This window comes from Acanthaster planci, linkage group LG08 (genome assembly GCF_054643075.1).
Source record: "Acanthaster planci isolate LZ-2023a linkage group LG08, COTS_SCS, whole genome shotgun sequence".
NCBI lineage: Eukaryota > Metazoa > Echinodermata > Asteroidea > Valvatida > Acanthasteridae > Acanthaster > Acanthaster planci.
In genome coordinates this window covers 11,514,223-11,530,094 of record NC_141784.1, presented here as the reverse complement: position 1 = coordinate 11,530,094, position 15,872 = coordinate 11,514,223, and the positions used below count along the sequence as shown (strand labels likewise).

General features: G+C 41.9%; 1 protein-coding gene across 6 annotated transcripts in view; it reads right to left on the bottom strand.

Annotated features, from left to right (window-relative positions):
* LOC110984177 (uncharacterized) overlaps positions 1-15,872 on the bottom strand; it is a 26,117-nt gene extending 10,245 nt beyond the window's left edge. For 2 of the 6 annotated variants that reach the window (XM_087140443.1, XM_087140445.1), the window contains exons 1-12: positions 15,806-15,872; positions 10,832-10,914; positions 10,334-10,408; positions 9,273-9,380; positions 7,912-7,956; positions 5,962-6,049; positions 3,920-3,949; positions 3,084-3,229; positions 2,534-2,729; positions 1,865-1,999; positions 1,235-1,307; positions 11-210 (exon numbers count right to left, since the gene is read on the bottom strand). In XM_087140443.1, the coding sequence (XP_086996569.1) occupies positions 11-210; positions 1,235-1,307; positions 1,865-1,999; positions 2,534-2,729; positions 3,084-3,229; positions 3,920-3,949; positions 5,962-6,049; positions 7,912-7,956; positions 9,273-9,380; positions 10,334-10,408; positions 10,832-10,898 (1,163 nt within the window). In that variant the 5' untranslated portion in view covers positions 10,899-10,914; positions 15,806-15,872. Of the gene's footprint in view, positions 1-10; positions 211-1,234; positions 1,308-1,864; positions 2,000-2,533; positions 2,730-3,083; positions 3,230-3,919; positions 3,950-4,848; positions 6,050-7,911; positions 7,957-9,272; positions 9,381-10,333; positions 10,409-10,831; positions 10,915-13,467; positions 13,534-15,805 lie in introns of those variants that run through there. The other 4 variants (XM_087140446.1, XM_087140448.1, XM_087140444.1 and 1 more) reach the window with 3 other exon arrangements.

Below are 15,872 nucleotides of genomic sequence, written 5' to 3'. Positions count from 1 at the left end.
TAGAACGTACTTATTCTCTGGCTTAGTGGTCTGTAGGGCGGTACCCCTCTCCCACCGGTCGTCCTGCGAGCCCAGACTGGCCCTCCGCACTCCCCTCCGCTGCCACTGGTCGGAGACCAAGTTGCCAAGGCGCCGCTGCTCCTCCACACGCCAGTGAGGGGGCGTGGCACTCCGTGAGCGGGAGCGGGAACGCGACGGCGTACGGTACCGCTGAAAGGAAAAATTCAATATGGATATAACTTCATCAAGCTTGGATCTAACCTAGTCTAAACTATTATATGTTAAGTTTAATCCCAAGTTCATTTGTGGAAAGTTTTTATTGAAGGGAATCTTAAAATACAAGGTGACCAAAACAGGGAAAAATATCCATTTACAGAAGTTGACTGTGCGGGACATCCAATCAACATGGCTGAACTTTCTAACAACTCCGCTCCAATATTTGAAACAAAGAAATGGAAAAGGTATACATTGTACAGAATTGCTGGAATTTGTGTCTTGGTTATTTTTCGTTACAAAAAACATAATACTGCTTTAAAGGAAGAAATGTCATTGATCCTGTATGCTAATGTCATTGATTCTGTATGCTGATGTCACTGATTATGTATGCTAATGTCACTGATTATGTATGCTAATGTCACTGATTCTGTATGCTAATGTCATTGATCCTGTATGCTAATATCATTGATTCTGTATGTTAATGTCATTGATTCTGTATGCTAATGTTTTCAATTCTAGTCCACCGAGACCAAAAGCTTTGACCCATGGGAGATACTGAGGCACCTCTTCTAAGGTCAGTTCTGTTATACGGGAGTTGTTATCAAGTCAACATTAATCCCCACAAGTCAATCAGACAACAGATTCCATATAAATTATTCCCAAGTCACGTCCTAATCATTCAATTGACCCAATCTAAGTATTTCCCATTCATGACTTTTCATCGTATCAGCACAAAACTTAAATGCTGATGTCTGAATTGACTTCAAATTGGCTGGGTACAACTTTATCTTTAAAGTTAACCCATTCACACCAGGATTCTTTTGACCACGACTGCTTGGCTGCGGTATGCCCAGTATGCAAAGTCCTGTCCAGCAGCAGGCCCACATTGAAACCGCAGGTGCATGATGAATAGAGTGTAGGTGTGCTATGCACTGATCCTCGACCTGTCTGGAGCGAAGGACAAGACACCAACATTCCTTGAAATGAAAGAACCAGTCCTCTAGACGCAAGCTCTTACCATAATCCCTCTTCCTTTCACCTTGCGGCCAGATCGAGTTCGAGTTGGATTCATCCGTCGCATCCGTTGATTCCTGGAGGGAGATGCAAATAAGCTCATAAATGTTGCAGATTGTCCGTTTAAGTAATGCCCCAAAAAATATCGAAACCATTAGGCTTTCAAATTTAAGCTGATTGGGCCGGTCTCATACAAACGACATCAGCCACTGTGGAAAAACACGTGTGATGGACTTGTGGATGCATTCCCACAATTCTATTCTCATTTTTCGTTGAAGTTATAAAAACCCTTGACACAATACAAATTCTCCACTGTGGTATCAAATACACGCTCAGCGTCACATTCTGATCTCTGACGCAGACTTTTCCTGGCATTATGAGTGACAGAGTTTCATTTCACAGACCAGATGTGCTGCAAAATGAGCAAGCAAAACATAAAAAAAATCAATCTGGAAACTGGCCACAGCATCATTAATCACATATTTCAACCAGCAATGTATGGTTACCCAACCAATTGTTTTCTGTTCCAAGCAAACATCTATGTTCAGCAAACACTCCATGATATGGGCCCCCCACATTGTTTCATTTATCTGTAGCTCCAAAGCCTGTGCAATCAAATGGTCTCTGTACTTACAGATTGTCAGAGGGAGGGCTCCTGCGTAAGAGGAACATGTTGGTGGGCACGTCAGGGATCTGCTCTGGGTTGATGGTCACGTTGGCGGACAGCTCACTCTGGTAAATGGTGGGCTTGGGCTCTTCAAGGGCACTGCTTTGAGGGTGAAAAAAAGGGGAAATCATTCATGTCAATTACTACAGAATACACTCCATTTCAAGTCTATTTCCAGGATAGATATTGTTTCTTAATCTTCTGTGTGCACTACAGATGTGATGACTTGGATCACATCTGAATCAACAGATTATGGTTTAGAGTCACACATATAAACTATGTGAAACTGCGACACCCTGCACGATATGCGGTAAAGAGGGACCCCCCCACATGCGATGCACAAGCTGTATACCCTAAGGCTATTGTTCCTACTGCACCCCCCCTTGGAAATCTGAAAGGGAGATGTTAATTAATTTTACATTTTTGCCCTGCCTGACGTGTATTACCACACTGTATATTCAATGTTTGCCCCCAAAGGCTTGTGAAAAAACCCACAAGCCCTCACGGCCAAGTTGTGTGATGTTGTGAAACAGACGACAGAGCTGTATTCAAGTGTTTGACCAGAGTCAATCAAGGACACTGAAAAGTGATGCAGTAGGAGTTGAGGCATTTAAGTCAAGCTAATGTTTCCATGACCTCTCTTCTCTCTTGTCCTTCCTCTGTTCCTTTTCCTTCTTCTGTGCCTTCTCCTTCTCTTCCTTCTCCCTTTGTTTCTTCTTCTTCTTTTTCTTCTGCTTCTCATCCTCACTTTCTGAGGACTCCTCTTTCGAGGAGCTCTCCTCCGAGGACGAGTCTTTCTCTGAAGGTACTGGTTTCTTCTTTCTCTTAGAAGCTGAAAGCAGAGGATCAAAAAATGTGGAATTTTCTCACTGGTTGGAAATCCCAGTTTCTTTACTCTTCCTTTTAATATATAAAGCTTATGCAAAAAAAAATATTCTAAGCACTCTGATGCATAACCCAAAACATACAGGAATATGATAAGCTTTTATTAGGACATGAGAAGATCGGTTGATCTGCTTGATCGTGCTGCTGCCGTTGATCAACTCGTCAATCCTGTTGACACCAGGCAAGTAAAGACAGACATTTCATCCTGGATCAACCGACAGTAGAGAGTGATCACGCAACTACACGGATCTGCTGATCGCGCCAAAATTAACAGGGTTGAACCCTGGTAACGATGGGTTACCTTTGGCTTTCATTTTCAAGACCAGCTCGCCGCAGTTGGCCACGCGCACATCGGTGGTGGGACGGCTCTTATTGTCCACTCTCTGGTTCTCAATCTCCTGCACAACCTCCATGCCCATTAACACCTGGCCAAACACAGTGTGAATCCTAAAGCAGATAGAAAGGTCAAAATCAGATAAACTGATCACTGGATGGACTACAAGGATTGTTCAGTCAATCAATGATATTGCCAAGTCTTGGATGTCAGGACAAATGTGAATCAACCTAACAGAGCGAGCTGCAAAGCAGCCCGACCCACTTTTGAGGTAATTTGCCTTTAAAAAATCTTGCACAAAGTAAATCCATAGAAATCCTCACACTATTCCATAACACAGTTGTTCATTTTCCTCAGTATTCCACAAAAGAGTAATTTAAAATAAAGAGCTCAGGTTGCTCTAATATAAACTTCTGACAAAATGGCCTCAAGGCTCATTTTGTAGGAGCTAATCACATATCATTGGACTGGACAAGATCCATCTATTATCAATGCCAACAGACATCAAACAAGACCTGTATATGGGGCAAACAAAACTAGTAAGTTCATTAAAACTACAACTTACTGTACAATGTGCATGAACAATAGAGCAACCTACAAACTGACCAAGATGAAGCCTAGTCTGAACACAAGATCAGTGTAGTCTCAGTGCACATCCCTGTAATTAATGGCAAATGTACACTATGCCAACACATGTACAAAAACACTGGCCGTAGATGGTTTCGCAACACTAGGGGACCTTTCTGAGTGAACATGCGCTCTGGTACACATGTGCACATGGCCAACTGTAAGGAAGCTCTTACCCATCCAGATGCGGCGCAGGGCTGGTTGTGCTGTATCACAGGATCCAGAAGAAAGAAATTTATAAGGAAGAAAAAAAACAAACAAACAAATTGAGTTCAATCAGTTATGTCATAAAAGAGTGCAACATTCTGGAAACAAATTGTCATTAGTGGGATAAGTTATGCAAATCTTCCGCAAGGAATCTGATTCCACTGGTCCTATGTAATTTGTCTCTGTGGGAAACATCCTGCAACAGGAGATTTCCGTGCGAAACCAATGTCAATGGCCTAGACACGGAAGACAATTTGACCAGCCTTCATACATGAGTTGTTGCAAGTCACCAGGCTTCACAAAACTGTGACTCCAAGGAAAAGTTTGATCCAAAGTTCAAGCTCAAGAAATACCTGAATTCACTAAGACTAAAGGATGTCTATTTCAAGAGAAGGGATAAAGAAGTTGTTAATCTTCACTTGTTCTTTGACGCATCTTTTAGAGAAATTATCTGGTATAGGAAAGTGCACATGTGCCCTCCAAAGCAATAATACCACATTTAATCTGATACTTACTAGATTAGTATCTTAGAAATCCAAACAATTTTTGTAACCAAAAGATTTTCTGTGAAGCTAACCATGTCCAAGGAGTCCAAGGAAATGTGTGAAACCGGTTAAGTCTAAAAGTTTCCCCAAATTTTAGGGCCTAGTTGTGAATGAGACTCGCTGTATTTCAGAAAGCTCTGGGATGCTAAATAAGATTGGGATAGCACACTCAATAATTTATGAAATGCCAAACAATGAACATTAGGCTAACACTACAGCTTAATATCAACTGCGTATCTTCCACAGTAAGTCCAAGCAGAAGACCATAAAGCCATGATTACTCCTAGGTAAGGAACACACTGGGTGTGCGCATCTGAAATTCAGACACACACACAAGTTTACGGACCAATTACCTTCAACTGCTGCTGGAATAGAAGTATTTTTTTCTGCAAAACAGTAATTCAACACAGAAACAGCAAAATAGAAACGATCACTAATGAGTGAAGATTTAATGGAAAACACACAAAAAGTAAAAAAGATGTTACAAGAGCAAAAAGGGTAATCTTCCTCGTGCACAGGGCACATTTTTACTATCACATAGCGCAGACACAAAATACTCTACTCATGAACTCGCCTCCCTTTGCCATAAATCACTCTCAGTTTTCCCCAAACAACTTTCTGTCCACTGCTCATGAATGGAAGTGTTATATTTCTGATGGAAGTTTTGAATTTTGCAGAGCCAAAAGCCAGCAAATTTCACACACAGCTCGAGAACCTCTTAAATAATTAGGCTTGGCAAAAGTGTTGTTAAAGTTTTACACTGAGGTCAACTCTTTTCAAAAGTTTGTAGAATGGTTCCTTGCACTTTCTCGAATTCTTTCTTACTTGCTCCTTCTGTTATTTTTGTTTTTGTTTCATACCAATCAAATTCAAATCTTGTCTCATCATTCACTCTTTATCTCTCCTCTTATCTTCATCATCTCCACCTTGATCCCAAGTCCAGATTGTGACCAAAGGTACAAATCATTAGTTACAAGGAAAACACAAGAAAATCAAACTTTGCTTTACTGAACCAACTAATTGAAAACTAGAGTGCAATTTAGCTTTCCGGCTCATACAAGACATTACTGACAATAAACTTCTCAAGAAAGATGCTTTGCACCAAGGGCCCTCTACCACACAAGGACACCTCTGAATGCAGACTTGGAGACAAAACGTTGAACATAGTCAAGAGTGCTAAAATTGGTGTTGAACCATGGCCTCCATCTTGGAGTTGAAAAGCATAAAGACAACTTCATGACAATTCCCTGGGGGTGTTATATAGTCAATGCCCAATTGCACTATGACTTGACAGTATTCTTTGGCTGCTAACCTGGCATATGCAGTTGGTTGCTAGGGATCTCAATCCTCACACAATCTGCACTCTTCACCCCTCACACCTTCCTATGCCTCAGCTGAACCTAGCATAGAGCAGCCTAGTCTCCCAACCCTTACCCATGCCAAATCCAATCGACTGAGATACTTACATGAAGAACTGCGACCCATTTGTATCCTTGCCACGATTGGCCATGGATAGCAAAAATGGCTTGTCGTGTTTCAGGTCAAAATTCTCATCTGCAAATTGAAATGAGAAGAAAACAGTCTCAATTGAATAAGAAACAAATAACATCCAAAAGGGGACTTCTACATCTGATTAGGAGTCAGGTCACAATTAATAGCAAGAACAAGATGATGTCTTGATGCTATCATGGCATAATGCTTACGGTTGTCTTGGAAACCCTAATTCTTCAATCAATGATTTGGCTGCGATTAACTAAAAAGTATGAAATTATATGAAATAAGGAATGTCCAAGAGGCATGTCAAGATTTCCCCATCCAATTTATGTCCATGTCAATGGTACAGCTACACCTCTAAGCACCACATACATGTACATTTCAGGGAATTACAAGTACGTACATGTAGGCTTCCTTCGAGAGCACTCTTTCCAGATCCTCAAAGAATCCACTACTGAGCAGGAAACGAATGGTACTTTTTATCTTAGATTTTCATTGAGAATCAAGTCATACACACAGGCTGTGCCTTTCTCAGTCCTGTAAGACAGCTTGAAGCCTCCTCGTGGATTTTAAAGGTGTTACGTAGCCCCCCCCCCAAAAAGGCTGCATGTTTAATTACACTTGGTATAAGTTTTATATCATTGATTCCTAAAAGACCTTTTTGTTCACCTTCTCACAGCAGCAGAAAGACATCCTGAATCCAGTAACTGTCCAGTAACAGATTATTAAGTTTTTGTTTTTAATTTGTAATAATAAAAAGATATGCACGAAACCTTCCAAATTCCAGTTAGGTCAAAGAAAACTGTGAATTTCAAATTTACATGACAATCCATTGGAAAGAACTTTTATTGAGTAACACAAGTGCAAAAAATTTGGGATTGTTTGTCAGCAAGGGCTCCATAATTTCAAGTTAAAGAAGAACAGTATAATAATATAAAAACAGCAGCAAACTGCTTGCTGGCTACAGTGACCTAAAATACAAATCCAAGAAGTTGGAGGGCCTGATGTTTCAATCCTGGCAGAACCTTTCTCAAAGATTGAGAAAGATTCAGCTGGGATCAAAACGTCAAGAACAGTATGTCTCAGAGTGTAATAGAAACGCTGTTGAAACAAGCATACAAGAGACCAAATACATCAGCAGACAAAATCATGAAAGTGCAGCATGGAAATAACCTCACTTCTCTTGACATCCAAATCTGTTCCGCCCCTCCTCTTTGTGGGGCATAAGGCACATGATCTACTGCTCAGCATTCAGCAGGATGGGATACTTGTAGTTCATACCACGTATCATTAACCACTTGTTGCCGGGTGGAATTTGAAGTTGCATAATGTAAAACCGGGAAATTGTCAAGATTTTCCGTTTTCAAAATTCTTCCAAAAATCATAACTTCATTTACTGGACGTTTACACCCACAAGAATGACTGTCTGGTGGCTACTCTAATCTAACAGACATCATCTATTGATGCTCCAGTACTTCAGTCAGGCCCGCCGCCTGGTAAAAAGAGCCCAGACTAGGCAGTGTTACATAAGTTTCTTTTCTTCCCAAAACTGGCACAGTGCGCGATGCTGGCGTCTTTTCAATACAGGCCAGATTAGCGTGCAGCGGTGTTGTTCATCACTGGAGCGCTTTTGTCTCCTGTGGTAATGCGCTCACGCTGAATGCCACAAACAGTGGCATAATCTTTCAAAACAATGACTGATTTCCTCCGCTATTGACAACTGAAAAAAGGTCAGCAATTCCCAGCAGCTCGCTCTTTTGTTCAGAGTACGGTCTTTTGTTATAAGGCCTAGCTCTTTTGTCTGGTTCCCAGCAGCATATGGTTAATACTACCGTAAAAAGAAAAACGATAACAGAAAGACCCACTGATCCTAGAGACGAGTTGGAGAAGGCAGGTCATATTTCTCCAACCATGGTACTCACCACTAAATGTTCCACCGTAGATGGACTCTCCCCCTGTCCCATTTCCTGTCAAAAAAGCAACCAAGGATAAGTTCATGAGGAATCAACTCTGAAACATTTTTTGGGGAGGGACCATGAAATTTATTTTTATAGCTGTGAACTTCATTGACCCTACCTCTGAGTTACCCAACCCCATCATGAAATGCAGAACTTTCTCTAACAATCTTTTACTTCTCAACCATGCACAAACGCACTACGAGTTAAGGTTTTTGACAAGTTGAAAAGCATTTTCCAATTTGCTGACTTGATTATGTCAGAGCACTGCAGAGAATGCCAAACTTTCACATGCAAGTACCGTAATTTTCGGAATATAAGCTACCCGGTGTATAAGCCGCAGCAACGCAAAGATTGGCAAATTAAGATTTAAATTCAGCATATAAGCCACATCGGCGTATAAGCCACACCACAGCGCTGATGATCCAACCATGAAGGTCATCGTGCTGCGTGCTGAAGTGCTAATTCAACATGTACGGTATGTCAATGGTTGCACTACATGTGCAATCCGCGAACGAGTGTCACCATAAAAAGTGAATACTAAGTCCTCAAATTTAATCTTTTTTGCGGGCTGGATGGTAGTCTCGTGTAGGTCGACTATTTCTTGCCAAAAGAATAGGCTTATATGGACATTTTCGTGACGCAGATCAAAAAACACTGCCAAATCGCTTCAACAATGAAAAATCGGCCAAGAGACCTTGGTTCAAGTCATCACAAAGGAATAGCTTGTGCTGCATGCATGCTGCATGCAGCATGGCACCCACGCACCACCACGATCACGCAAAACCCTGTTTTCAGGCTAGCCTGACTGCTACCGCCAACCCATTCATGGAAAAAATCATCAAAAATTGTTGCTGAAGAGCAAGTATAGTTTAACATTACATACACATGTCATGTATGTGTTTCGTGACTCCATGACTTGGAAAATTCTGTTAATAACTCAATATCCGGACAACTCGAATTTTTATTAATTCTCCGAGCTTCCAGTTTTGAGATGTAAACACCAACCAACGAAAACATGACTGCGCAGCCTTCATGTGGTATGCATGGCCCGGGCCTGGCTTTTGTGACTGATTTTATCCTTCACAGTTTGCCGTATAAGCCGCCCAGCGTATAAGCTGCAGAGACAGTTTTCAGCGTGAGAATCAACGTATGAGCCGCAGCTTGTATTTCAAAAATTACAGTAATTCAGAAAGTCTGAGCACTAACCAAGACAACTGAGCAGACCTCTTAGTACGAACCAATGCTTCTTGGAAAACCTGACATTCCCAAATTCCGATCACAATAATCTCAATAACTCCCCAGGTTGGATGGGTTCAGGGGCTCACCTGCACTGAAATCGCCTCCTTGTATGATGAAGTCCTTGACCACACGGTGGATTGGTGTGCCCTTATAGTGCAAGGGTTTTCCTGTGGTCTTGCCAGCACCCTTCTCACCTGTGTGGCGCAGCAAGAGAAAAACAATATTGACCTTACACATCGTCTGAATGGCAACGTCACTGTTTTTAGTCTCTTCCTGGGTGAGCAAAGTTTGCCTAATTTCTGTACACCCCGATCAGATCAACGTGAAAATTCAAGAAGCAGAAAATCAGGCCCTTGCCAGGGTAACCTTAACGTACAACAGGAACTAACCTATATCTTCTTGGTCCTATTAATACCTTTCTTTACAGCTCCAGCATTGTCACACTGTGGCCTGTGACACATTCCAACTAGACAGCTTTAAACATAGAAGGGCCATCAGTTTGAGGCATGTCAACATTTCTATTCAATTTTTGGGGTCAGAGACTCATTATGTGTTTTGCAAAGTGAATGGGGAACATCTCAAGGAACACGTACAGACTGCACATCTAATGCATGCAAGGAATGCATGCATATGATTGCATGGTTGAATGAACTCAACATCAAGGGGGGGGGGAACTTTGGGCTGAATTAATCGACCTTGGCACCCGACAGATTGTTCAGTGGTGTCCATAATACTGTACTTGGCTGCGGCTCAAAATAACACATGTGCACCTCTGGACAAGTCACCAGCTAGCCGCAGATTCAATTTCCAGTAGACCTGTGTTTCTGCTTATGTAAATTTGCAAAGTTATTCAGACCTGACCCCACCTAGGCCCGTCAAATCAGGATTTAGTATTAAGGTTCCAGTGAGAAAATGCAGTAAACCGACTCCACATTGTTCAAAATGCAACTCATTGTAGACCGTTCAAGAAAATCAATATTTGTATTTGAGGTCAGTGCTATATGCACATGCATCAAATGTGTTTGAACAAGTATAACATCAGGTACTCTGTCCTCGGATGACTTCCCCCTTTTTGAAATACCAAATTGGCTCACTGACTAAATACACATACCCTTTCGTGATCCAATTAAGTTCATAAAGCTCTTACCAGTGCAAAGGGCCCTGAAATTCTCGCAGGTCAGGGGGCAGATGTCTGCAAAGAGTTCAAAGGTCACCCGTCCAGCTGCAGAGGGAATTACAGATAAATTGCTGGTTTAACAGTAAAACACGCAATCTGTTCTGTCGCCCAATATGTCAAATGAAAGAGAAATGATAGGCAAATACAAAGACATATTTGACAACCCTTTTGGAAGAAAAACAACCTAAGAAGCTACAGATTCTTTGTCAACTTACGCATTATAAACACTGCTTCAGCAGTATCAATATATAAAGTCAACGCTGAACTTCTCCCATGATACCCAGCAAGTAAAGTGCGATTTGTGTAACCAATTCAGCATTTTCACATCATAAATCGCTTGTTTTATTTAAAGGCACACAACTGTTAAACTAAAGACAGTCTGGCAAATACACATGACATATGGAAGTGTGCTGGCCACAGGCACGCAAAATAAAATGTCGTCAGAGAGTACCCAGGAAAGAATCTTACCCAGAGTTCCATTGATAGTGATGTCAAAGAAGCATCTTGGTCGATGCTTCGCAGACGACGCCACCATCTTTGCAAAAAAGAATCTAAAAGAATAGAGATATCAAGCATCCTAGATTTGGTTACTCTTTTTTTACATGCACATTATATTTCATTTGTATGACTTTGAGGCTGATCCAGGAATGTTTTTCCTGATAGGGGATTTTCACCTACCCCCCAAAAGTTGCGATATTACCCTTTTAACTAGTTTTAAATCAAATCATCGACTTTTCGTAACTTAGGGCTGGGCATTAGCCCAACACATAGGGCTGTGAAAGGCTCTCTTTTGACATTGTGGCCATCACAGCCCTACTTCAGTGCAGGAAGTTAACGCCTGAAATCCCAACTACACAGTTGTCACAAACTTCAAATCCTAATATCTTCCGCAAGACAGCATATTTTTACCCACACTGGTATATTCTTCAGAGTTTAAACTTTTACACTATCACCCTTAATCTCATCAAAATCCTTAATGAGTTAAGGCACCCGGCACTGTGAAATGCGTAATTCACACGGGAAGCTCCCGTCTGGTGCCTTGACTTCCCATACACAGATGCACCACCATGGTTGGGAGATATCTGGGCATCATTTTTAACATGGCGTCATCCACGTCCCGCCTAACCGCATCACAGGTTGGGTTTTCAAGACAGGAGCTTTGCATGTGCATTCACAATGTAATAAACACAAACGGCATGTACAGTAAATAAGTAAAATGTACATTTGTGAGCAAAAAGCTAATTTTTAAAAATACTCGGTCTCAAAACTTGACCTTCCCAGTTTTCGCTCAACGGAGTGATCTCCGATGGTCTTATGAATGCGCTACCCCTTGCTGACCATGACCTATTTTCGAGGGTTGTCCAGAGGTACAGTGCCCAAGTGAAGCCATGCATAAAATAAATGTCTGTAGCCATGCGGGATGTCTTGTGTGACTTCATCTTAGCCTTTATCGTCGGAAGTTGTCTTTTCCAAATTCAACCACTTTTTTACCTCAAAAGTATGATAATGATTTTAAAGTTAAATTAGAAATAAAAATATGTCAGGTGTTGATTTTCTTTCCACTCTTAAGTTTTCCTGTGTTTTATTTTTTTCCAACTGTAAGCCTATATTTATTTTTCATTAAACATGAAATAAATTTGCAACTTTTTTCAATTGAACACACTTTCATTTAGTTCTAACAGTGAAACAAACAACACGTTCTAGTGTTTACTATGGAGATTATTTCATAAACAATGAAATTCATAATTCCCATGGCCATTTATGATTACTCATCAACAATTAAACAACAGTCAGCACCAAGTGCACACTGTTATGCATGATGTTGAAGCAGAAAACACAACTGCCAAAAAACAATGTTGAAATTTGGGGGAAGACGCGGATTAGTGAAAATGCTGGCGGACAAGTAAAAAGCCATCACTGCTGGTCCACCTTGCAAGTGAGAAAAAAAAGTTAAGGGCAAACCCTGGTTTATACAATTCTCCCCAGGAAATCTCCTGACAAAAGAATGAAACCGCATAACATTTACTCCTCTGTGGGTTGGCGGCATGGGAGACTGTGACAAGGACGATAAAATGTATCCATTGCCTGTAGATGGGTGACACTGCAACAGTACTTGATGGGAACCAGTGCACATGAGCGCGCTGTCGCACAGTGAATGGTTCCTGTTGAGCGGCTTTGTGCACCCAACGGCGGTTGCTTGTCTTCCTTAAATTTGGGCATAAATAACGAGGAGCCCTATGATTGGTCAGTGTGACCCCCTGCGCACCACAGCCAACTGCCTTTTCAACCAGCGCGGCTAAGAATTGCACACACACACATACGGAAAGCAGCTGCAGCTGATTTCCTTGTCTTGTGTATCGATCGCAGCCGTAGTCAACGATTTGGTCGTGGCTTATCTTCGCAAGTACAAATGCGAACTACATGACTCTCAGACACTGATCAGGAAATATTTGCACCTTTTTTTGGAAACCGGCATGGTTTTGGCCCTTTTCTCTCTTGGTACTCAAAACAAAGGTATGTAAGCTATCTTACATAAAATTCTTAGGGGAAATGAAGCAACATTTCTACCGGTACACAACTCGAATGGAATCGCTGTTCGTGCCCTGTTAAACGTCATGCATAGCCTATGGCGAACAAGGCTCTTTTTCTGTGGGGCTCTTGGGAGAGGAGTGGAGATCGGACCCCACAGTTCTCGGGGTATTGACTTCCTGCATAAGAAGCGCTCCTTTTGTTTTTAAAAATAGTGCCGCCCATGGTCAGAACAGAAATAACACAGGCCCGGTTCTCAAGACGCCAAACATCAAAAATATACGGTTTGGGAAAGCTTTTGGGTGGTGCTCACATAAAAGTCCAAATTCTGAGGAATGCGCCCGTGTAAGTAAAATTGTCAAATCATTCTCATTTCGGAAAATATTAGGATACAAAGTTTGTGACAATCCTTCAGTTTGGGGAAAAATTGTTGCATCCTGACTCCACTTCAGCAGTTGTGTACAAAGTGTATGGGGCGTGAAGAGAATTTTATAAGTATTTCCCAACAACATCGGTGGCAAAAATGTTGCAACCTGACGCCACTTTCGAAACAGATTTTTTTTTTTTGTGCTTACCTGTCAGAAATATGTGAACAAAGTATTTCAGATAGATTCGTAGGCAGAAATTTGGCTGACTTCCATCTGCAATGATAAATTGAAGGCCCTCAACCGACATGATCAATGAAGGTGGAAACATGCGTAGAAGTGCTAAACAGTGGTAATTACTATGTTCGGACAATTCCACAACTAGCATTGGACAGGACTAGGCCTAATTATTCATACAACAGCATAAAATTCCTATGAATAAAGATTTATTCACTGTGACCTCTTCTTGACCTCGCCTTCATTCATTGGGTGCCTTAAATATATCTACCGAACACATTTGGGCAACAAGTGCTCGTAATACAGCAGATCAGTGCACGCATTTATTAATGAGAGACCGAGTGAGAGATTGGCAAGGAGAGAAACCTCGTTTCCGACCTGCTGGGGCTCAGAATTTGTTGTCAAAAGTGGCGTCAGGATGCAACATTTTTTCCACATTGGTAAATGTTTCTAAGTCCAGAATTTGTGTCTTTCCTGCATTTCTGTAATGACTGACTTTTATCATGTTTGTTGAGATGATCTGATGATAGGCCTATATGATGAGAATAGTGAAGTCAGGATGCAACATTTTTCCCAGTTTGGATTTCAGGCGTTTAGGACATGCCTTGAAGTAGGGCTGTGGTGGCGACAGAAAAGAGACTGATTGTAAAAAGCCACTATACTATAGCCCTATTTGTGGGGGGATCAGGTCAACTCGGACCCAAACCAACTCGGACCCATTCCAACTCGGACCCATGCCAACTGGGATCCAGGACCAACTCCGACCCACGCCAACTCGGACCCAATACTAACTCGGACCCACGACCATCTCGGACCCACAACCAACTCGGACCCACGCCAACTCGGACCCACGCCGTTTCGGACCCACCACGAGTCAACTCGGACCCACTGAATCTTACGCGCCCGTAGACCGAAATAACGCTGACTCTTGAACCTCGCGAAGAGGTTGGCCTTCATTTTTTCGTTGGAAATTCAAGATTATGGACAGATCGATCACATTTCATTTCAATTTTATGAACTTTTTTATTCGTCTTTTCCCGAAGATACCCCCTAATAGTAGTAAAACTATGCGCTCATATGAATGTAGCCGCCTTCCTCTATCCAAAATAGGCCCGCGTTGTGGGGCTTTTTGTGAAAGAAATACTCTGAACCGGAAACTATCAATCCCAAATTCGGGATTTATATAAATAATTCTATGATCCCTCGTGATTATGGCACGTCTTATTGTAGAAAATAACAAACCGTGGGATCACAAAATATTAATAATGAGCTCGCGAGCAGACATACGACGCTTCAAAACCGTCTCCAAGTTTAAGCCAATAGGAAATATTCCACATTTTTATTTTGAAATGATTTGATTTGTGTTGTTCGAAATTACCAACCTATTTGCGTTATTTGGACAGTCAGTTAAGGCCTGTATGGATGAATTCCTCCATCTTGCCGGTATTGGGGGTGGGGAGAGAATGGGGCAAGGTGGAGGTGTAAGACTTGCCAGGCCAAAAAAAAATTGAAAAGTGGGGTGGAGGATAACACCATTAGACACTGTAAAGGTCCAATGTTCGTGACATTGATGTGTATCTGCAGTATCTGTTGTACGTATGCAGCATCTCTTATGTACATCAGAAGGGCCTATCTGTGGCATTTTATTGCAACAAAAACTTTGGGGGTTGTTTGGTGAAAGTTCATTCGATTTCTGCTAGTGATCTGGATCTGGAAAACGGAGAGATTCTGGGAAGCCTGTGCCACTGTCTCCCTGCATAACGTGTAGAGAGGACGTTACAGCTTGGCAGCATGCAGTGCAAAAGTGTCATTTACCAAATGCTAAAATGTAAAAGTGGACAAAATAAAAATTTCAACCAGTTAATCACGCTCCTGGGGTTGGGTCCGAGTTGACTCAGGGTGGGTCCGAGTTGGTCGTGGGTCCGAGTTAGTATTGGGTCCGAGTTGGTTGTGGGTCCGAGTTGGTCGTGGGTCCGGGTTAGTATTGTGGCCGACTTGACATGGGTCCGAGTTGGTCGTGGGTCCGAGTTGGCATGGGTCCGAGTTGGCATGGGTCCGAGTTGGTTTGGGTCCGAGTTGACTCGAAACCGCTAGCTAGCATGCACTGTGCATTCGAGTCGCGTCACGTCACGTGCCCAAGCAAAGTGCCCAGTTGAAGTGCCTTTTTACAATAACGTAACGAATACTATCTCCTTGAGTATACAATATTTTCAAATACAGATTGATTAACAAAACACTGCCAGTAAAAAAATTGCCGCTTAACCTAGGAAAATCGTGAAAAATTACCAATTTCTACTGACCATAAACCCACCTAAATTTCTTCCGTTGTGGCGCTCGAGTGAATTGCGCTTAGGAGAAGAGCGCCCTCGTGTGACTTC